Source organism: Penicillium manginii, assembly GCF_028828005.1.
Source record: "Penicillium manginii strain IBT 31320 chromosome Unknown utg000005l:1.0-5665137.0:1.0-5668048.0, whole genome shotgun sequence".
NCBI lineage: Eukaryota > Fungi > Ascomycota > Eurotiomycetes > Eurotiales > Aspergillaceae > Penicillium > Penicillium manginii.
The window spans coordinates 620,565-641,800 of NW_026643106.1; the positions used below are offsets into that span (position 1 = coordinate 620,565).

The 21,236-nt window shown below is 49.1% G+C and overlaps 10 protein-coding genes across 10 annotated transcripts; 3 read left to right on the plus strand and 7 right to left on the minus strand.

Moving 5' to 3' along the window:
• Positions 1-390: 390 nt before the first annotated feature.
• On the plus strand, positions 391-1,398 carry N7533_006598 (alpha/beta hydrolase; the record flags this gene model as incomplete). Its single annotated transcript, XM_057103248.1, has 1 exon — positions 391-1,398. The coding sequence occupies one exon, from the start codon at positions 391-393 to the stop codon at positions 1,396-1,398; it is 1,008 nt and encodes a 335-aa protein (XP_056958205.1).
• A 1,724-nt stretch (positions 1,399-3,122) lies between these two features.
• On the minus strand, positions 3,123-4,763 carry N7533_006599 (uncharacterized protein; the record flags this gene model as incomplete). The annotated part of the gene is made up of 4 exons (XM_057103249.1): positions 3,123-3,444; positions 3,533-4,314; positions 4,337-4,431; positions 4,460-4,763. 4 exons carry the CDS (start codon positions 4,761-4,763, stop codon positions 3,123-3,125), a joined length of 1,503 nt encoding a protein of 500 aa, XP_056958206.1.
• Positions 4,764-7,951: 3,188 nt separating this feature from the next.
• N7533_006600 (uncharacterized protein) lies at positions 7,952-8,305 on the plus strand (the record flags this gene model as incomplete). Its single annotated transcript, XM_057103250.1, has 1 exon — positions 7,952-8,305. One exon carries the CDS (start codon positions 7,952-7,954, stop codon positions 8,303-8,305), a length of 354 nt encoding a protein of 117 aa, XP_056958207.1.
• Positions 8,306-9,060: 755 nt separating this feature from the next.
• On the minus strand, positions 9,061-11,153 carry N7533_006601 (rDNA-binding RNA polymerase I transcriptional factor; the record flags this gene model as incomplete). Its single annotated transcript, XM_057103251.1, has 2 exons — positions 9,061-10,849; positions 10,909-11,153. The coding sequence occupies 2 exons, from the start codon at positions 11,151-11,153 to the stop codon at positions 9,061-9,063; spliced, it is 2,034 nt and encodes a 677-aa protein (XP_056958208.1).
• A 946-nt stretch (positions 11,154-12,099) lies between these two features.
• Positions 12,100-12,855, minus strand: N7533_006602 (uncharacterized protein; the record flags this gene model as incomplete). The annotated part of the gene is made up of 1 exon (XM_057103252.1): positions 12,100-12,855. One exon carries the CDS (start codon positions 12,853-12,855, stop codon positions 12,100-12,102), a length of 756 nt encoding a protein of 251 aa, XP_056958209.1.
• A 1,998-nt stretch (positions 12,856-14,853) lies between these two features.
• N7533_006603 (uncharacterized protein) lies at positions 14,854-16,275 on the minus strand (the record flags this gene model as incomplete). The annotated part of the gene is made up of 4 exons (XM_057103253.1): positions 14,854-15,446; positions 15,549-15,611; positions 15,679-15,692; positions 16,199-16,275. The coding sequence occupies 4 exons, from the start codon at positions 16,273-16,275 to the stop codon at positions 14,854-14,856; spliced, it is 747 nt and encodes a 248-aa protein (XP_056958210.1).
• A 34-nt stretch (positions 16,276-16,309) lies between these two features.
• N7533_006604 (CeGAL family transcription factor) lies at positions 16,310-18,403 on the plus strand (the record flags this gene model as incomplete). The annotated part of the gene is made up of 1 exon (XM_057103254.1): positions 16,310-18,403. The coding sequence occupies one exon, from the start codon at positions 16,310-16,312 to the stop codon at positions 18,401-18,403; it is 2,094 nt and encodes a 697-aa protein (XP_056958211.1).
• A 180-nt stretch (positions 18,404-18,583) lies between these two features.
• Positions 18,584-19,345, minus strand: N7533_006605 (GNAT family N-acetyltransferase; the record flags this gene model as incomplete). The annotated part of the gene is made up of 1 exon (XM_057103255.1): positions 18,584-19,345. The coding sequence occupies one exon, from the start codon at positions 19,343-19,345 to the stop codon at positions 18,584-18,586; it is 762 nt and encodes a 253-aa protein (XP_056958212.1).
• A 737-nt stretch (positions 19,346-20,082) lies between these two features.
• Positions 20,083-20,785, minus strand: N7533_006606 (uncharacterized protein; the record flags this gene model as incomplete). Its single annotated transcript, XM_057103256.1, has 3 exons — positions 20,083-20,433; positions 20,462-20,568; positions 20,683-20,785. 3 exons carry the CDS (start codon positions 20,783-20,785, stop codon positions 20,083-20,085), a joined length of 561 nt encoding a protein of 186 aa, XP_056958213.1.
• Positions 20,786-20,788: 3 nt separating this feature from the next.
• Positions 20,789-21,064, minus strand: N7533_006607 (uncharacterized protein; the record flags this gene model as incomplete). Its single annotated transcript, XM_057103257.1, has 1 exon — positions 20,789-21,064. One exon carries the CDS (start codon positions 21,062-21,064, stop codon positions 20,789-20,791), a length of 276 nt encoding a protein of 91 aa, XP_056958214.1.
• Between the last annotated feature and the right edge of the window lie 172 nt (positions 21,065-21,236).

Sequence of the window (21,236 nt, forward strand, 5' to 3'; positions counted from 1 at the left end):
ATTAATTCACAAGTACTCTGGACTGTTCGCAAGGAAGGTGCGACCCGTTTCAGGATCATTCTGCCTGATTCCTCAGGTGTCGACTTACGTAGCCACCCTATGCCGTACATCTCCATCTCCATCTCCATTATCCCATCCTATTCAGCACTCCCACTTGCTTTCTCTGTATCTAACATCTTCTTATTTCATTCCCTTCTTCCACTGCATCGCTACCCACCATCTCCTACCTGTGACTCCCAATCCCGTCCCTCATTCGCCACCGTCGGCACTTCACGTAACTCCACCTCCGCCTCCGATCTCCGAATCCCGACATCTGACCATCGCCTCCCTTTCGTATAACCAGACTACCCTGGGAGTGCTAGCTTTGCTAGGACCCAGATCACTACCTCAATGGGTTCTAGATGGTGGCTGCATGTCCAGGCCGTCGTCTGGCGGTTCCTGATGCGCATTGGGATGTTCCTACATGACCTCACACCTCCGCGTTGTCCGAGCCCATCCTTCACTCGTACCGTTCCGTCCGACAACGACGGCACTTCTGCCGTCATTCACTTCTACCTACCTCCCGATTATCACGCACAGAAACGCCTCGGTCATCGTTATCCCGTCCTCGTCAACTTCCACGGCGGTGGCTTCACCCTCGGCTGTGCCACCGACGATTCCCGATGGTCCTCCATGGTTGTCCGCGAAGTCAACGCCGTTGTCGCTAGTGTCAGCTATCGTCGGGCCCCCGAAAACCCCTTCCCTGCCGCCGTCGACGATGGTGTAGATGCCTTGTTATATCTGGCGGCCAACGCCGGCGACTTAGGTCTGGATATCAGCCGGGTGGCTCTGAGCGGCTTCTCGGCTGGCGGCAACCTAGCCGTCACCGTTCCACTGCGTCTGCATAGTCGACTATCTTCCGAGATCAAGGAGCGGTTTGGTCGAGCGGAGTCGACCCAGCGTCTGGTGGACCAGACCAACGAGCTGAACATCGTCGGCATCTTCGCTTGGTACCCCATTCTGGACTTTTTGGAATCCCGCGACCACCGTCGAGCCATGAGTCTTATGCCCGATAAGACTCTGCCGGCTTTCTTCACCACCCTATTCGATGAATCCTACCTCCCAAATCTTGACGACCGCTCGTCCGCCTTTGCTTCGCCGGTGCGTGCCACCGATCGCATGCTGGCCACTCTACCCCACGATGTGTTTTTGTATATCTGCGAGTGGGACATGCTCATGAAGGAAGGTCAAACCTTCGTGCGTCGTCTCGAGGGATTGGGTAAGCGTGTTCGGGCCATGATGATTGAAAAGGCCTGCCATGCTTGGGACAAATCGGCGAACCCTTTCCGCGACCAGGATAGTGTTGATGTGCTGTACCGTGAGTCCTGTGCGGAGATGAAGGCGATCTTCGACCGGTGATGTGTTTCCCTCGATCACTTCGGCCTTATTTTTCCTTTTCCTTTCCTGTATGTCGTTATTATAGAGCAAGCGTTGGCTGTCTTTGTATCACTTGGGGCTATTGGCGTTTGGTTTCAGCATTCACGGCGTTTGGGACTCATTTTGGATATTGTTACAATGAAATATAAGATTATTGATCTGCAACAGCGATGGATAGAACAGGTGTTCGTGAGGGCAGTGGGGGGGGGGATTCAGCCCCTCCAGCATGACATTCTATACGAGCTGCCCAACGTAATTCGTACAGCGTGACCTGCGCTTTAGCCAGTCCATTTCACACTGCATTACATGTTCGTGTACTGTACATAGATGAGTACACAGATCAGTACATAAGACCATGTATTTATTGTCGCATGTGAAAAGTGATATGAAATTTTTTTTTTCTTTCTTATTGGCTGGTCGTCAGCCCGAAGAAAATCATTGATCGTCGGCTTTCACCCGAAAATGGGGTTGACGCCGGTTTGCAAGCGGTGGATCTACAACCGTTTGATGTCATTATGGAGGGAATTCGTGCCTTGACTAGTCTACCAAATTACGATGCCAAGCGGCAAATCAAGGCACAGATTGAAGGAGCCTATCTACAGAATCAAATCCCACTGTTCGTCATTTCTATCTATGTATACATAGTATTACGTTCGTACCCAGACGGAGGATAGACCAATATGGGAATATTGGGAGACAATTACCCGGTGTACTATGTTGCTGAAGATAGTTTATAGATAATAAGATTTATGAGGCCCAGAGTCTGGGTTGATATCTAATCCACTGAGAGACCAAAGCGCATGTGGAAGCATACCATACATTTGGCTCTTGTGCTTCAACTACAATTGATCTCTCTCCGCCAGTAGCCATGCCCCACTCCAGTCGAATTTAAAGGAAACTAATCTTGCCAAAATCCCCAATCTATGCCCGGAGGGACTATCATCACAAAGAAAAAGTGACTTAGCTGTCGCCTCTGCAAATCCGATAAAGTTGATGTTGGTGATATGGCTCCTGATAAATCTCGGCAGCGTTCCTTGAACAACCTTACCCATATTACCCGGAGAGACGGTTGTACTCAGGCCAGGCAGACGAAAGACACTATTCAGTCAGAAGAGGTGCTTCATGCCATTGAAAGAGGGATTTTCTCAAGCCATTATGCAACGTGGGTAGTAGTTGGATCTCGGTAAGGGTAATGACGCGCTCGACCGAGCTGGGTTTGATAAGATTGACAACTGTCCCAACCTGAATGTATTGCAAAGAAGCGATGCCCCTTTGAGTGAAAGAACTGATCTTCAGATCGAAAACGAGAGAAGGCTTTTCATTTATAAGTTGGGTGTTTGCTGGGTGGACATAGGAAGCCGGGATCGGTAGAGTTTGGTGGGGTCGATGGAGTAGATCCGGACGGGGGTAGCCGAACGAGGCCCGCCCCGCCCCTAATGGTAGTTTCGTTTCTTTTCAGTTTCTTCTATTTAGAGAATACCCCCTAGGGCGTCTGATCTCAAGAAACAGAAATGTAATCGATTGTACTGGTCACCTTCTTTACCCTTCGTCGTGGCTCCCAGAAGAAACCATTACAAAAGCCGTCACCGAGGCATGGTGCCATCTGGTGATCACCCAAGGATGATCGGTAGAGATATTCTGTGCAAAATGAAGAGAAATTGAATTAGATGCATCTTATAAGGATCATGTTATTCCGCTTCCAAGGTTTATATGTGTGGAATCGAGGATAACCAATCAATCGCGATATAGGATCCAGTAGGTAGTGCTCTCATCGACGTAAACATAAGCACGATATTTCCCCAGCGGGCGATCGAATACACAACGAAGAGACTTATGAAGAGCAAGGCTTCCCAAACCCCGTATCCTTCGCTGTTAGATATAAGACGATCTTTATCGCCTGACTCACGGTAGAGTTTCCAATGAATCCAGAGGAAGTGAAGAGCCACTGGCAAAGGGAGAGACATTGAAATAAGCGAAAAGACTCGCCAGGATATCTGCTCGGCTTTGGTTGGGAAGACAAAGTTCCACCTACCATATCAATGTTGGAATTAGCTGTGCCCGGGAAAGGAAAGTCACGAGAGCCAAGAAGAAAAGAGTGAAGAATGGGAAAACTCACGCAGCAACATGTATTCCGCAAAACAGTAAAGCAATCAGCAGGGAACAAAGATCAAGGATCATGTTCTCCTTGACGGTCAATTTTTCATCCTCATCCTTGAGTCTGTTCTGTTCCGCCATGTAGTTCTGTTCCGGTGTGGCTGATTGCTTTGCCTCCGAGACAGTACGAGGTTTCAAGTTCTTGGACGGGGGCTTAGATGACGATTTAGATATTCTATTTTTTGAGGAATCACGCCTGGCCATATGCTTTCTTTTCACCCATTTGACAGGCAGACAAAGACTGATGGTAAAGATCAAGAGCCGAAAGGGGAAAGTGACCACTTTCGTGAAAACAGATCGAGAAGAATCTTCAGGAAAGGCTTCGGATAAATGAATCCAACCAGATTCATGCTCGTCCAAAATTTCTCTTACCCGACGAGGCATTGCGTCACTTTCACGACCATAGGGTAAATAGATCATGATGGGTGTTACCATATCTTTGGGTTTGTGCCACCAAACTGCATAGGTGATTCCAGCACAGACGGCGTAAGCCACGGTAGAAATCTCAAGCGGCGTTATCGGGAGATTGTATGCTGCCCGCGCAATAATATTGCAGGTGACCCAGAAGGTTTGCAGCATCGTGAACGCCTTTGCGAAAGAGTCAGCTTTAGCTCTGTCCTGAATGTCGCGCTCTCTCAAATGAGAGTGCTTGATGACCCCAGTCTCGATTAGGGGGGGCAACATTGCTCGGTAGAACTGGGTAGGTCCATTCATCGTCCGTGACCAGTATCGCACCGCGCATATCTATACAAAAACCCTGAATTACTGTCCAGGATTTCCGCGAGTCTGGTTTATCATAGGATGAAATTGCAGTGTGTAGAGGAAGGTTTCCTGAACTCGAGTCTTTGTTGCTATCCAATGCTTGGAAAGCGGAATTGCAACGCGTAACAATTGATATTGCCTGTCGGAGCTCCCCCCACAGCAACCATGGCCATTAATTCGGGAGCAAGTAGCGCGCAGGTCCACGTTGGGAGTTTTTTAGACATCGTGTCTCCATTGTGCTCGGATCGCTTTGGAACTTTTAGATGCAAAGCTGTCCATGTACATGCAAGAATCGTTGACACGCATGTCCAGAAAATATCCCAGCTCGAGCGAGAGTTGTCATCAAACTGCCAACCCTCTGTTTGATCGGCCTGCGCAAGTGATATTTGAGAAAAAGTAAAAAGCAGAGTGACCGGTGCTATCAATGCCATTTCTGATGCTCGAGAGCAGACACCCTAGAGATATTTTCCAAATAGAAGAAAAGAAACGAAACTAAGGGGCGGGGCGGGCCTCGTTCGGCTAGGGACGTGCACTAGAGCAAAAGGAGAGCGCCAAGAATCGACAGGCATTATCAAGATGATATGCACAGACCCATATACTAATTGACCTGTTTGAATGTTCATCATGCCACTGGTAGATGGCTGGTTGTATTTCAAATCTAAGGGAAACGGATCTTTCCGGGCATAGAGCAGTGTTTTTATTATTATTTCAAAATACTCATACAAACTTGAACATGTGGAATAAAATTGGGCAGTATGCGCAGTATAAAGTACGGTACACTAGGGTAGTACAGGATCTGTGTAGATCGACGGATCGTAGCCAAAGCCAACTGAAGTATGCCATCGCCGCTTGTCTTCGATCAGACCCCCCGAGCCCGAGTCCCGGTTGATATTGCGAACGCAAGTACATAAAGCGACTTTCCTTATAAATTATTCTCAAAGACCTGGCCAAAGCAGCTTTAAGCCAAATTGCACAGATCCGAAATTGTATATCGGTCAGAAATACCCGTTATCGACACTGTTTTCCACACGCAGGACAAACATGCTTTGTACTTGGTATGGAGACACCGCAGTTTTTGCAACTCATCGTACTTCCAGACATCGTCACAGTTTCTACTTCGGGTTAGTCTAAATCATACAGACTGAAGTTTTGATTTGTTTACACACGATGTCGTAAGGCTTTCAAACAGTTGCAGATAGTGGCACCGACAAGGTCAACCCTTTTCATTCCCCTGACTACAAGACTATCCCATCGCTTTTATACTAGTCAACAACGCTGCCGAATACCTGCTTCCTACCTTGTCGTGTGAGCAAGATTACTCACGCTATATATTCGTAGATGCCGCGAATACCGGAGAAAAGGAAGACAGCAAGTCGTATATAGCCCAGATAACCCATAGTAAGATTCCAGAAGAGATGCGCGACGATTAAAGATCTGGTCCGGAATCGATCGGAAATATGCATCTCGAGGCCTAATAACTTGTCCCCACGTTGATTGGATGGTCAGAAAATACCCTTGTCTAGCTACTGACTGCAATGTCAAACACCCCCCCATAACTCCTGTCATATAGATCAGACTGTGAGGGGGAGGCATAATAATAGCGAATCAACGAATGGAATCTTCAGGGCTCAAAAGCATTTATAATCTTTCATTTCTTTTTCTCTTGATAGTGGCCATCTACCCGCTAACACGCTAAAGTCAAAATATTCAAAATATTCTCCTGCGGGCATAACTGGGAAGAGAATCTTGTATTGGTCCATGTGAGGATGTCTGCTGACATGTAGGTCCGTTCCGATCCCCGGCGCCAGTCCTCTCCCTCGGATCTGAAATTCCCGCCCTCGCCACAAGAATGTACAACAGCGCCTCGTCCGCGCAGCGTCATTATTATCCGACCTTGGAAGTCATTCCATTCATGGCAGATTACCCGAAGTACTCGATTATACCATGCCTCGTGGTCCCTCGGAATGATAGTCTTGGATATTTCACAAGCCATTTCCACATCATTTGGAGTCAATAGAGCGTTAATTATTGACGAATATACGGTCAAAGATTACATTTTGCCGAAGATGGAGCCAGACTCGCAAAATGCTTAATACTAGTATTATACTCCAGGGCTTGAAGTATTCAGGTGAGCTGAATGTCCGAAGCTGGGATCTAAAACAAGGCTGTGAAGCGTCCGTGATCGCGAGAATAATTTCTGAGTATTGAAGTCAGGAATGGCCGCATGCTCTCCTTTTCTTCACGTGTGTAATTCCTACGACCGCTAACCCTCGGATCTATCAATTCTGAGTGGAACCTTGCGTTTATGGGCTGGTGCTTAGTGATTTTCATATTTGTAATGATATTGCTTAACCGAATAAGATATTTATCAATCACCGGCAATCATGCCCTGCGAGTTAGTCACAATTATTAGAAAACATCTCCAAGGCTGCTTTTTTCTGTAAGTATCAACGTTAAATTTACCGAGCTTGACCTAGACATAAAACCTTTGCTTCTTAGGTTGTTTTCCCCAAACCTGATCGGCCACCTGTGCAGGAACATGCTACATTACTAGCAGTGTGGCTTCTTGGAAAACAGTAAAAGTTTCTGGATATCCAAGACCACGGCCTGAGCTTACATGAACGAAAAAATTCGGAGTCAATCCATGGATGTATGTTTCATACATTAAACAACTCCTCAACCATTTGCTCGTGATTGTTGAGGCTCTGTCACTGATATTTCTCCGGATCTTCCTACCAAAGAATATATGAGACACTGATGACTATATTCCAATACGAATTAAGGTTCGAGAGCAAACGTTGATCCAAAAATAGGCGGAGGCGGGGGATAACTTACTGTCGTACAGCAATTCTGGTAATGACTGGTGAACATTAACCGCTGACAATTAGATGATCTGGAGCAGGGTAGTGGGTTAAAGTTTAGCGTAGCCAAAAGGGATACTATAACATTAGCACAAACGCCACATCTCGAGAGTATACCCTTTGTCATTGTAAAAGTTGCGTTGCAAATAACAAATTAGTATCAGCTTTTACTCACCAAATCCCAAAGAAGGATCTCGAAACCCATATCAACCTTAGAACGCCGCGTAACACCAAAGTCTCGAAGCCTGAAATCGCACGATTACACCTAGGCATACCAAACAGGTTCTCAACAACAGAGTACCTTTCACGATGGCAGATCCTATCCGTAGAATCCGAAGTGCCACTGCCACCCATGTCGGATCGACTTCAATAGGCTATAAACTTGTGACAAGGGCTGTAGGTGATATCTGTGAACCACCGCCGTAGTCCTTTTTACCTATCGAGCTTGGGTATGCTCCGCAATTTCCGGACCGACAAGCAGGGAGCATCCCAGTTATGTCTCTTGACATCCCCCGGGGAAAGGTACAAGAATTCGACCAAGATGAGAAAGAAAAGCATATAAAGACATCTCAGTCTTCCATCTTCACGATATTTTATTCTCACCGTTCCAGTCCAATCCAATTCATCACCAGCAAGCCCCAACAACAGTCAATAAGACGTTTCAGACCTCGTGAGTATACTCTCCTTTCAATACTCCAAACAATCCCTAACAAACCTTGGAACTAACCACCATCCTTGAAAGACCACCACCGGCCAAAATGAAGTACATCACCGCAATCAGCATCCTCATCACCCTCGCCAGCTCAACCCCAACCTGGCTCCCGAACGACACTCCCGTGAACAGCATGAAACTGCAAGACGTACTGGGCGTCTACGTCCCCTGCATGAAGACCTGTGGCATGACCAGCATGGGCTGCGAATCGCAAACCGGGGCCGTGGCCAGCACCTGCACCCACGATATGGCGGTCTGCATGCTGAATTGTCAGAAAATGGTTTATCCTCACCCAATTGATGTCATCACTGAGTGTACTCGTGTTTCTGTTGATGAGCTGAGCTCTGGTCTGGATATTGATATGGTCGAGTCGCACTTGAAGGATTGTGTTAAGAAGTAAATGCGACGGGACTCAGGGTAGGAAAGGGGCTGTGGTTGGAGGCGATGCTGCTTCCTTCTGATAATGGCCAAGTTGAAGGTGGGATGTGATCGAACCGTGACGCTCGTTAAGCTGGCCGCTTTTGCTGTTGCTTGTGATGGTTGAGTCTGTTTGGTAGGCCTTTCCTGGGGGTGACCCTGAGTAAATCCCGAACTGGTGGACTCTTCGTCGGCATCTTGTTTCATTGGGTGTTTTCTCTAGCAACTTTAATAGCGAGAATCTGTTGCTTAATCTCATAACCTTGAGAAGTCTTTTCGTGTTCTCGTTGGGGTCGATTTAGACGGTAACAGACATGCATCACGGCAGGGTTGTCTCAAAGGCCCCTGGACAAGAATGGGGAATTCTACTAATGCCCCAGACAGGCAGGTATTAGGCTTATTCGTAACACGGCATCATAAGTGAGAATTTCCCATTGTTGTAAGGTATGGCTATGCCAGCTAGAAATGATGATCTTCCACCAGGAGGAAATATTTCCATGCACGCTCAAAAGCAGCGATATCATCAGGCATCAACATTGAAATGGTATCGAACTTTTGGTCTCGAAAGAACAGAACAATAAAGAAATTTAGTAGCAAACCCAGGCGCCACGCTAAAACGAACAGATATTTGGGGAGTTTATATCAACCAGACACATCACATGAAAATGCAGATTTTGGTGAATCAGAGAAAGAAAAGAAAGGATTTAGATGATAGATGTGAGGTGCTCTCTCGCATGCTTACTCTTCGTCTGTTGCCGTGGCAATCTCTTCATCATCTTCGCCATCATCATCGGCCTCGCTGTCAGAGTTGTCATCCTCATGTAGCCCGGGGACACCGCGCCATTCCACATAGTCTCCTTCCACCCAGCGCCGACTGCGCGGGAGCTGGTACGGGTCAAAGGGGAAGTATGCGTCCATTTGGTAGCCTAGATGATCGCCGGCACGGACATCGCGTTCGACTGAACTGAAGTTGGCATTGGTAAGGCTGGCAATACTGCGGAAGGCAGATACGCGGAGTCGCTTGTTGGTTTCGAGGAGAGGGTAAACGTAGAGTAGTTGGAAGTGGTGAGAGATGCGGGCAAATTCCGTGACAATCCCGGGCGAACATATCTTGAGGGGGTTCAAACGCGAGTAGATCGACTTGTGAAGAATTTCCTTGATATTTGGCGGAAATGTCACCTGACTTGGCTCCAGTTCCTCGACCTGCTCAGGGCTGTCGCCATCGATTGCGGCGGTTGTCAGGTCGCGCCATCGGAAGCAGAAGATGTAGATAATGGCTTGAGCGGTGGAGTAGAATGGCCCGTAGCGGCGCAGATCCGGACCCCGGCAGCCGTTTTCGAAGGTGGCACGAAGCTTGTTTAGGTGGGTGAGCAAGACATCGAAGACATTTCGGACAACTTCGCCCGAGATGTGGGCCCCGCGAGCGACAAAGCTGGCCAGGTAAGCCGCCGCCGATTGCCGGGTAAGGCTGGGCTGGAGTTTGTTGAAGATGATTTGGACACAGGCCGAGGTGAATCGTTCAACCAGTATCGGTGAGCACTGTGAGAAGTGGAAGAGGAGGAATTGGGAGTGTCGAGAGCGGTAGGTTGGGAGAATGATGGTTTGGAAGTGGCTCAAAAGAAGATCTAAGGTGTTTTCCTTGTCACCCAAGCTGCCCGTCATGAAAGGTGTCGTGTAGTACTCGAAAAGAATATCGATCATGCCATCCACCTTCTGGATGTTTCCTTTAATTTCTGTAACACGATCGGTATCATCATCCGACTCATCACTGACAATCGAATCGTCATCGGCTTCATCGTCGACATCCTCCTCGGGCGATACACCTTGGAGAAGGCCCTCTCCGAGTTCCTCCTCAAAGTCTTCGAGGTCTACTTGGATTTGAACATCAACTTTAACAAGCTTTTCAGTGATAACAGCGAGGATATCTGACTGCAGTTCTGGGGTATATCCAATAATCCGGATGAGGTTCTGGGTGTAGCAAATGAAGGATTTGGCCGAGTCTGTCTCGAAAGGAAATTGTGATGATAGAAGAGGTGACAACGCTCCACTTCCAGCTGGGATAAGCTGCATAACATGGCGGAGCGCCTTGTGGACCCGGTTGAAGATCTCGGGAGTGGACACAGGGGAGTAGCCAGGAAGTCGGCCCGTCCCTCGAGGGATAGCGACCAGCTTGTTGACGAGCATTTTCAAGACAAGCGAAAGATATCCACCCTGTGCGGCGGCCAAATTACCCAAGAACCGAATGAAGAGTTTGACATAAGAGTCATCCCGACCGAGCCATTCGCTGTTCAGAACCGCAGTGACTAGGCTGCTGCAGTTGCGATCCAATGAAGAGATGTGAGAAAGAAGACCCATGAGGTGATTTCTTAGATCGGCATGCGTAGGGAGTTCGTAAAAGTAGGTTGGATCGCTCGCCTTCTTCGGGTCAGCCACGAAGATCTCCTTGATTTTGTCGTAGGCCTCATTCTCTCCCATCATGACATGGCGATGAATTGCCTTTCGGACCTCTTCTCGAACAACAGGGGAGCTCTTCAGCGGGGTCATGGTCGTCGTTGTTTGTGTCACGTCGATCGGGGGGAGCCTGACTTTCGGTCTTCTCGGCGAAGGTAACGCGGGGGGCGTTTCTTGATGTGGGCGTCCTCAGTACCGGCATCGGAGAAGGAGGATGAGGGGGAGAGGCTGAGGTCCGCTTCCTCCATTGTGCGTTTCATGCCTGTCCGTTTGGCGGATTTAAGGATAGAGATGGGGGACGAAGCCGCCAGCATTTTCGAGCAGTGGGTTGAAGGGGTGGCTGTAAGCGCCGAGGTGTGAGCAGTGGCAACCGAAGGCATGGCCAGGTGAGAACGTCGTGGATGGATAAAATAGAATCTAGAGGGACCGCAGAATGGTTGACATTGATCGGTCCGGACCTCCGGGTTGAATTGAGGGACAGTTCGAGTGGTCGATGGAGTTGAGGCTCGTTGAGGTACCCAAGCACACGACCGACCGCACGATCAGATTGCAGATTTGCACTACAGGATAAACGATTCAGACCACGGATGTCTGTCTGCACCCGTGAAGGACATTCGTTCGGCTTGGAATTAGGTTGAAATAGGATGCAGACAGAGATGTGGATGCTCAGACAAAAGTTGAAGATGAGCCCTTAGGAAGAAGCAGAGAATATTTTCTCTTTTCGCACGGTGGGGCGGTGGGTCTCGTGACTCGAGCGGTGAGCGATTATGTCATACTGTTGGATAGTACTTTAGTAGTAAGTATGGTTACAATTTTAGTGATATTTACAATGTAATTGGTCGTTATTTTGCAGTTTCACTTTTAAGTTCTTATTCGATGCATCATCTAGGGAAAAAAGACCCAAATCTAACTGACGAATTGATAGAGAAGTAGTAGATGCTGATAGAACGCGCCATATTGAAAACCACAGGTATTTCTCAGCTTCCCTCCCCTTCCCGAAAAAAAAAAATAAAAAAACGAAAGAAAAAAAGACAATTCAACAAGGCTTGCGTGGCGCATAAACCATACACGCAGCCAATGTAAGCGGCATAATGAGAGACCGAACGCGCGGGAACTGAAGAGAGGCTCCTCCCATGGTATAGTGCGAATCAGGGAAAACAAAACAAAACAATCGGAGAATCGTATCAATGAAGGAATAAGAGTTAGTCGTAGCGAATTGGGGAGAAGAGGGAGACCGGTCCCCCTTTCTGTAATTTCGCTTGTAGGTCGTCGTCGATCACCCCGGGTCAACCGGGAACGGAACAGTAGGATATTATCGATTTGAGTTCATAGCCAGGCACCTGTGCTCAGGGGGCCCAATTGATCGTCAAAGATGCTGCCGTAGAGATCCTCAATTTCGAATAGATAATCGTCGACAGTGAATTTCTGGAGGCCCTTGCGGCGCAAAGTGCGCTCCTCTTCGTCCATCAGAGGAGTTGCCCCGAATTCCTCAGCCACCTCATTCACTTGCTCCAGTTCCTTGCTAAAGGGGTGAGCCTCTGCCCGGAACATATCCTGGGAAGCACGCATGGTGGGGTTACTGCGGGGAGCAGCCAGGGGAGGAGGCGACAATCGATGCTGCGACCGCTTGCGAGCTAGCTCCTGGTGGGATCGCTTGGTGTGCGACAGAGCACGCTTGGGAATCAACGGAGCCTCGTTCGATGAAGATGATGTCGCAGAAGAGCGGGGGTGGCTTGTCACGGTCGCAGACCGCTTGGGAAAATAAGACGAATCCACGGGCTCGGACTCGTATGGCGAGACATCAGGCGAAGTGATGGATGAAGAGTAACTGTGGGGCGAAATGGAGAAATCAGAGTCGTCGCGCGACCGCAACGACGAGGCAGATGAAGAATTAGAATTCAGATCGGGTGCATTGTAGGCCAACATGTTGGTGGTAGATATGAGCTGCACCGGACCGGAGATGTTGCCGCGCTTTATGGAACCCGAGTTGAATCGGACATGGCCTTCGCCACGGTACGGCATGGGTGCAGACACCTCCGGGCGCTTGTTGCGCTTGGTGAATGCGCGAGTGATGGTCGACATGATGAATTCAGATAGATATTCGTCGGATTGTGTTGATGGATCGACGGTGGGCGTACACCGAACGCGATTTCGAAATTGAATCTGGCGAAATGTCTCGCTGCTTGTTCTTGAACACTAGCGATCTTTCCTTTTCGCGGCACTCGAATTTGAAGTATTTGAATGTCGCGTGGTAGAGCGAGAGCGGGATGCGGAGACGAGGAATGTGGTAGATCAATATCAAGAATGTCCGGTATCAGAAAGCGTTGATGTTGGATGATGGGATGATAGATTTCGATTGTTAACTTTCACAAAGGTGAGAATGAATGTCGAGACAATTTTGGCCCAAGTGGATTTCGCACAGCAAAATGGTGCAGGACAATTTCTTTATGTCCAGGGCGTATGGGGTAAAGAGAAAGAAAGAATGGGGCGTACAACCAGGACGCGCCCAAAGGGAGATATCTTTTTTTAATGGTAAAGGATGGGAAAGGCAGAAAAAAGGAGTCACTAGGACTCGATAGAAGTGAAGTGAGAGTCACTAAAGGAATGTAGGACTCTTTGAAAATGAAGGATAGTCCCAAGGGGAGGAGTTGTAAAGAGGAAGAAGGGAGAGAGAGAGTTGAGGTTGGAGAACACTAGGGAAACTAGGGCAGGGGGGGGAAAGATCCAGCCAGGCCCGTCCACACACAACTAACAGTCGGCGCTTAGAACGTTGGGTTCTCCTCCGTTATCCACCAGAGCCAAACCCAAACCTAGGGAATTCCCAAGGTTTACTTGCCCCGACGATGGGGCCGATCGAGTCTCTAACCACTCACAAGTTTCACCCAAACACTATGCGTGGCGAACGGTTCTTCCAGACCCTTTCGATCCCTGAATGGCGTGGTGGTTCGACCAGAGCCAGAATTACCCCTTGGCTGGCATCTGGCATGGGCATTGATCTATTTTCTACCAATTTGCCTTCGCTATCGCCTTTACGGAACACTGGGACCAAAAAAAGAGCACCGACCATAGAGTGTCATATGCTCACGCCCCATGCCCCCCCGTCCTCCGTCCCATGCCCGTCTCTATGCCCGTGCCTGTAGGGGCCTCCCCCTGGTCGAGGGTCGTCATGCAAATCCAAGGACGAATGCAATGGGGTATGATAGTTTCCCTTTTTTCCATCCCTCCGTGGGTCATCCGTCGGTGCCCAAGAGGACATGGGTTCGACGTGTACAGGTCTAGTCGCGACACATCGCATACACAACCCACCGCAAAAGTCGACAATGACAGACCAGATGTGACGCCATTATGCTTTACGATCAAAATTTGAGTGAAACGCCCGAAAGTCTTGGTGCTCTTATTCGGGGGAGGTCCGTCCTCCAATTGGCGTTTCACCACGGACCCCTACCACTCCGTGCTTCACTACGAAGAGTCTGTGCTCCGTGGCCAGTAAAGATCGACAGGCCCCAGGGACGGCTGGTAGGCTACTTATAAGCCAATCACTATTCTCACCGAGTAGAACCGAATCAGCCGGCGTGGTCATGGTGCGACCGGCCTGCAGGGACACAGCCAATCCCATCCCACTGGCATAGCGGACCTGACCGGGGAGTTTTCACCGTGACACGAACCTGTGAGCAGTTTCCCTCGTGGGGAAGGGGGGGTATTTTGGGTTGGTGGAGAGGTGTGGACCACACTTTTCATCTTAAAATCCGTTGGCCTCCACTGGGCTGAAAATCTGGATTGTGGGGCGAGAGATCGAATCGAAGTCTTTCTTTCATCCAGGACTGCTGGCTCCCGCAACTGACGTGGCTAAGGTGTTGATGCCCATGCCAATATCGATGCCCTACATGAACGGAATGGAGGGGTGTGGTATGCTTTTCTTTTCTTTTCTGTCTTTGCTGGCTTGCTTGCTGCGAGGGAGAAGTTTAAGGCACACCGACTCAAACTTCTGTCTTGCCCCTATCTAGATCACGTGGTTTGAGACCGGTGGTTGCAGGTAGATTGGTGCCCCATCGCGTCGAGACAGCTGCTGAAGACTGTAAATTAAAAGTATATACAGGGGTTGTTTTTTGACAGCTCTTCTGCTCTATCAGCATGGTTTGCCTCGGTTCTGCTTTCACTTCCGCCAGCCGATGCGCCTGGGGCATATTCTGAGATCCCATCGGCGGGAGAAGCCATACCCTCCGATCCGCCCACACCCTGATGTCGCGAATATACAGGTGAAGATACCATAGCTGGGGGATGGAGGTGGATCTCATATGGACTGTTCATGTTGATATCTTCTCTCGTCTCCCAGCCATATGCCGATGGGCCGGGTACTTCTATCGCCATCCCCGGACTATACGTCTCGTTATTCACTGCGTGGCCGGGAGAGACCGACATCTGAGACCCGGACCCAGGCAAATTGATACTCTGGGATTGTTCAATCGTGTAATGGTCGGACATGGAGATCATCCAATGTTCCATATCGGACCATCCTCGGAGTGGCAATTGAGACCATTCATCCATGCGTGCAGCCTTTTGTTTCTGCGTCGAGTCCGGCTTGGCCGATACCTGGGCTACAGTCGTGGGTTGCATGGAGCGGAGTGTCACAAGAGCCCCATACAAGGCCGATTCTGTTTCAGCGAGGCGCTGCTCTAGTTGGTTCAGGTAGCCAAGGGGTAGTCCTCTGAGCCGTGAAAATAAGGTATATTAGCCACATCTCGATGGTGAATTGGACCCTCTCCGGGCAAGCCTACCTTTTACCACTTTCAGGGTAGACACACTTCCCTGGCTCGCTACTACATTGAGAGCAGTGGGGTCTAAATAACAGTGATAGTCAGAATCATGATTCCATCATCAAGATCGATCAGATCTGGTCAGTCTTACAATTTCCGGTCACACTAATATCCGAGATCAGCGATGCCAGGACCCTCCGATTGCCAAAGAGACTACTTACCTTGCATTTGCGTTGCCTGCAAGCCTCGCACGATATTGGACTCAGATTATCATCTTCTAATTGTTCAGATATCAATACACACAACCACTTCTGAAGATGGATGAAAATGGAGACGGAGACTGGGACTAACCTGGCATGGTCGAATCTGAGCCCTGTGCTCGTCTTGATCGGGAGGACCTCATCGTATATGATTGATAGGATAAAGCCGAAAATTGACTAGATGAAAATAAATTATAAAATATGATATATTCGGCGCAAAGATCTGCCTTTTGTGACGCTATAGATATGATCTGATGGAGTCGGGGAAATGCGGTGTCGTCCGGAGGTGTTTTTGTCCGGCGCAAATCTGGTAGAGTCACGTGTTGAGTCTTCGGGAGCGAAGGGAAGCAACTGCTGATTGGCATCCTTGCGTTTGCATTTCATTTGCATCTGGAATGTAATCAGACGCACCGCTTACCCTCCTTCTTCTTGGCACCCATCGGATTGTAGGTTACTGGGATAATGTGATGTGCGACTGGGATAAGCATTGAACGGATCAGATATGTGACACAAGAGACAGCCATGACATCGCCCTCATCGGTCGGTACGCGCTTTGAGGATCATGATCCGGACTGGCAGTATGGCCCTCGCACCAAAAGACGCAAGCGTGCTTCGACAGCCGGCACATCGAGGCCGTCACCGCGTGAGATTGGCTTCATGAGAGAGTCCCAGAACGACGGCTCCGCCAGTTTTCTTGGAAGCTCCAGTGGTATTCACTTTATTCGCCATGTCTACAATGCATTTGCCCGTCGCTCGGCAGATCTCCAGCAGACTAGAGCTCGAGACAAGAGCTCAGTGCCTGGGGAAGATGATCGCTTGCAGCGAGGCACTCTAGACACGGATATTCTGTGGTCAACAGATGAGCTGAATTTTTCGCCAAATCCAACACACACTTTCGAAGATCTGGTCAATTGGACCCGGCACTACTTTGAGAATTGGCATCCAGTCTTCCCATGTCTCCACGCTCCAACAGTGCTCAAAGCCATGGAAAAACTCAGCCAGCACGGCCCATCTGCGATCAGCCGACTAGATATGATCATCATTCGCTCGATCATATCGATATCCCTCGAAGATAGCCGACAAATGGAAAATTCGGCATCGAAAATGGGACCAGTGCCTGCGTCATTGGTCTTCTCAACTGTACAACATGTGATGCAGGATATTCAAAGTATTTTTGCAGAGCCTACAACTCTTCCCTTGCTTCAGTCTGCATTCTTGGCTCAACTTGCACTCACCTCGTTACTACGACTGAATGCCGCCTCTCGAGTCGGTGGAGTCATCACTCGAACCGCCTTCCACCTCGGATTGCATCGCTGTCCTGGCCGATTCTCTGTTTTCAGCAGCGAAGAGGTGGGCATTCGAAGGCGGCTCTTCTGGTCCATCTACTGCCTTGAGCGATACCTTTCACAGGCACTAGGAATCCCACTGGGGATCCGCGACGATGATATCGATGTATGCTATCCGGGTGATGAACGACACGTTGCAACTGGTCCAGCATCCACGTCACCAGACGACAATCGGCTGCGTCTTCTGTCTCATCTTGCGAAATTTGCCAGAATCCGGGGACTAATTCTAGAATTGCGCAACAAGTCTATTCTCCATAGTCATGCCGGTACTGTCGAAGCATCACATGTCAACGGCGAGCTGTCCCAGTGGTGGAACGAAGTCTATGATGATGTGAATATCATCGAGGAAGAGCATACTGAGCCAGGACAGAATCCGAATTTGAGTCCTTACCATCGCTTATTGCTCATGGTTTTGAGACACGAGGCTATCATCTCGATGAATCGACCTCTTCTCGCCGCCGAGAAACCCAGTTCAGAATATAAAAACGCTTTGCAGACCTGCATTGCTTCTTCGCGGACACTACTAGCAGCTCTGAAGAAATATATGTCTTCTTCCTCCGATGCTCCCTTGACCTGGCCGTCCTTTACATGGACGACTTGGATGGCGTGTTTGGTATTGATGTATGCTTCGTGGGAGGGCGAGCTTGCTACGACCACGGCATTGAAATATGCCAGGATGGGCGTCAGTATCCTGGAAAATCTGGCCCTGCGCGGGAGTAGCTGGCCCGAGACTTGCATTGAAGCAATCAAAGGCATGGAGTCGGCCTTGACCAATACAAATCCGTCCGGACTGGATGCTACGGGTCTTGCCTCTCACCACACCCAGACTGGTCCCAACAATCAATTCCTGAAGACCCCAAATATACACTCTACAGACGACGGATATCGGTCCAACCCTCGGTCTTTGCAACGTGATCGAGGTCCTACAAGTAGGCAGCAAGGCGACCCTTCCACCGCGGGGAAGCAGCATTCAAGTTTGGATCCATCATTCGGTTCCTCTGCAGCCCAGGCCGTCGATACCGGTGACCCTTCGATTCTTTCTTCATATGATACACAAGGGCAAGCCAATCTCTCAGCGGACGATGTTTTTACGGCCGGGCAATCCTCTGCGGGACTGATTTTTGGCAATGCAGCCAATGCAGATGCCCCATTTTATCCTGGCATTACAGGACATGATTCTTTACCCTTCTCGGATCCATCGTCCCTGTTCATGAGTGATATATGGAATGTGGCTGATGGACCATGGATGATCCATGGCAATCTACTGTAGCGCTGCTAGCGCTGATATGTACATTATAAAATGATAAATGCGGGAATTGCCTACTTGAGACTAATATCACCTGGAAACCGAATGATCAATCTCAATGCGAAGGACAGTCTAATTTAGAAGAGCCGAGCCCTTCCTAATCTGAAGCTATTCCAGTTCCATAATCCATTCTAATCGAACATCCTAAGAATTCCCATTCCGCCTGCGCATGAAGACGTTGGCTGGTCTGCTTCGACCAGCAAACTCCTCATCAACAATATAATCAACATCTGGCCCTTGTGCCTCAAATCCCATTTGCGCATATACGAGTCTCCCCATACTAGACCCCTCAAGGATCAACTCCAAATCACCGCGTCGCTTTGCCTCATCCAGACCCCACTGCACTAGTCCTTTTGCAATGCCCTTGCGCTGATGAGCCGGATCAACAGCACATATATCCAATACCAGCACAGCCGGCTGAGTAGAAGAAGCCTTTTCCTTGATGACCTCATTGCGCTTACGCAGAAAGGAAGTCATGACCTGGGCGAGATAGCGCTGCTCGGTTTCATTTCCAGGATACAATTCCTCAAGATTCATAGCTTTAACCATATCCTCACTTGGAGGATCGCCATAGCCCTCAACACAGGAAGCCTGTGCCCAGATAGCGAGTCCAGCAACGGTGCGTTCTCCATCTGCTTGCGCACTAGGCACCGTTGCCTTCAGAAAGACGGTATTGGGATTGCCATTCTTGTCGGTGGTAATTCCTCGCCAGCGGGCGACCATCCGCGCAGCTCCGCTCGCTTTTCCTGTAGGCGTGTCCCATCCAGGATTCATTGCGGTCCAGACACCGTCTTGAGCCTGGCGGCCGAAGGCCTCGCCGAGGCAGTGGAATGCTTGTTCGATATCTTCCGGTCGATCCACAGGCTCGATGCGGACCCCGGCATCTTTTCTCTGCGGGGTGGACATGGGTGTTGGAGAGGGTGATCTGGTGAATGTGAGGGGTTTATGATGCCAATAGCGTCGATTTTAAGTATTATTCCAGTTTAACACTTGTGAACTTGGAATCTCAATTGCCAAGCCGCTAATCAACAACTGTCATTGAGTCATTGGGATCGTTTTAGGTCAACCCCACTGCTTCCCCGCTTGCTGTGCTCGGACTCCGCGGATTCGGCCCGGTTAAACTTCGGGATGGACGTTGAGACTTGAAAGGAATACTTTGAGGACTGAATGGATGAGAATGATATTAATCCTAATTATCGGCCGCTTTCATGACCGAAACAGTCTGCAGCAACCTACGTAGACGGGACTGGGGTTTGCTAAGAATACCGCGCAGTTCGTCAATGATCCCTTTGTACAAAATATGCGTTCAAGCCTATGCTGGCAAATTGGAAGATTGCTAGAGGCAAAGTACTAAGTATTGCTAGCAAAGTCTTTTCAAAACAAATACTCCTAGTAGCGAATGACTTGATTCTTGGTATGGTAGTAGAAATGATCGATGCGTATTGAAAATGCAAAGTTCGAAAACAAATCGACTCCGAAACGCATTTGATGTTGAGAAAAGTAAAACCCATCACGCTATTTGTCATTAATAAAAACAGAAAAATCAATGAACGGGGCCCTTATCACCTTTTCAGAAGCAGCAAGAAGAAAAGTATTCGCCTTCCAAGGTTCAAGTTCAAAACCACCAAGCTGGTCGACCCAAATTAGCATCTGTAATCCCGAGGAATATGCCTTGAAACCTTGGAAGATTCCAACGAAACTCCAACGGCTTGAGTATTGGGTTCTTCAGCCCGCCGTGAATCTCGGCTTGATACAGCAACAGAAATTGCGCCCTTAAGGACGTCTGCTCCCCAACAGTTGGCTGGTACCCTGCTGTCTTGTTTACCTACCGGAATTCCGGTCCAAAAGCGCACACATGTCTCCCCATCTTGTCCGGAAGGGGTCAGCTTCGTCATGATTTCTGACAGACGTTTGAAAACCAGTATTACGCCGTTGGGGCCGGCATATCTGGCCGCTGCTCTAACACTCGGATTTGCGTAGAAGCCCGGCCCGAACTTGTTATCGCTGCGTTGATGCAATCACCGGGTAGAATACTGCTACAAGGGATAGGAGAGCCTGTCGAGAAAGGCCACGAAACAAGAGATGGTCGCCAAATGCAGCTAGTAGCTTGGTCTCAATAGCCGTCGCAACTTTTTCGGGATTTTATATCCCACTTTATCCTTGCTCCAGAGATCATAGCTGATCTGGGGTCTCTACGACCAAAAGAAAAAAATCTGCTGCCTGAGATTGCTGTACAGAGGTACTGATGATTCCCTGGGGAGTTTGACTATTCCTCACCAGATCTTTGCTACTGGCAGGGCCTTCTGAGAGGGCCGGCATGTCATAGCTGGTGTCAATGCAGTCCATAAATCAACGCGGGGTCTTACCGTACAGTCTCTCAACAATCCACAGCTTAGGTGATCCATGTGAGAGGTACGTGACCTCGTTTTGGAGTGCATACCCGGGGTCGTCAACGAGTTCATTGAGGAACTCGACCCCTTGAAGCCAAAAGATAGTGGAGATCGGCCTAAAAATGCTGTCAGAACAAGCTGCTTCCGGGTAAAAGGGAGAGCCATCTGTCGAAGTCCACACCAGGTCATAGCCTGCGGCTTCATGGATCGTTTCGTCCATGGTCAGAGATGACATAGTCAGAGATCATGGGTAAGAAGGCTCAAATTTGATCCAGGCGGGGGGCGGATTCGGCGCTTTTTTGTGATCTGGTGTGATACTGGCCAGTCTATTGGATAATAGGTGAATATGATACGCAAAGCTAAGTGTGAAGAAACTAAGATGGCCTGGAGGATGGCAGCTGCGAGGA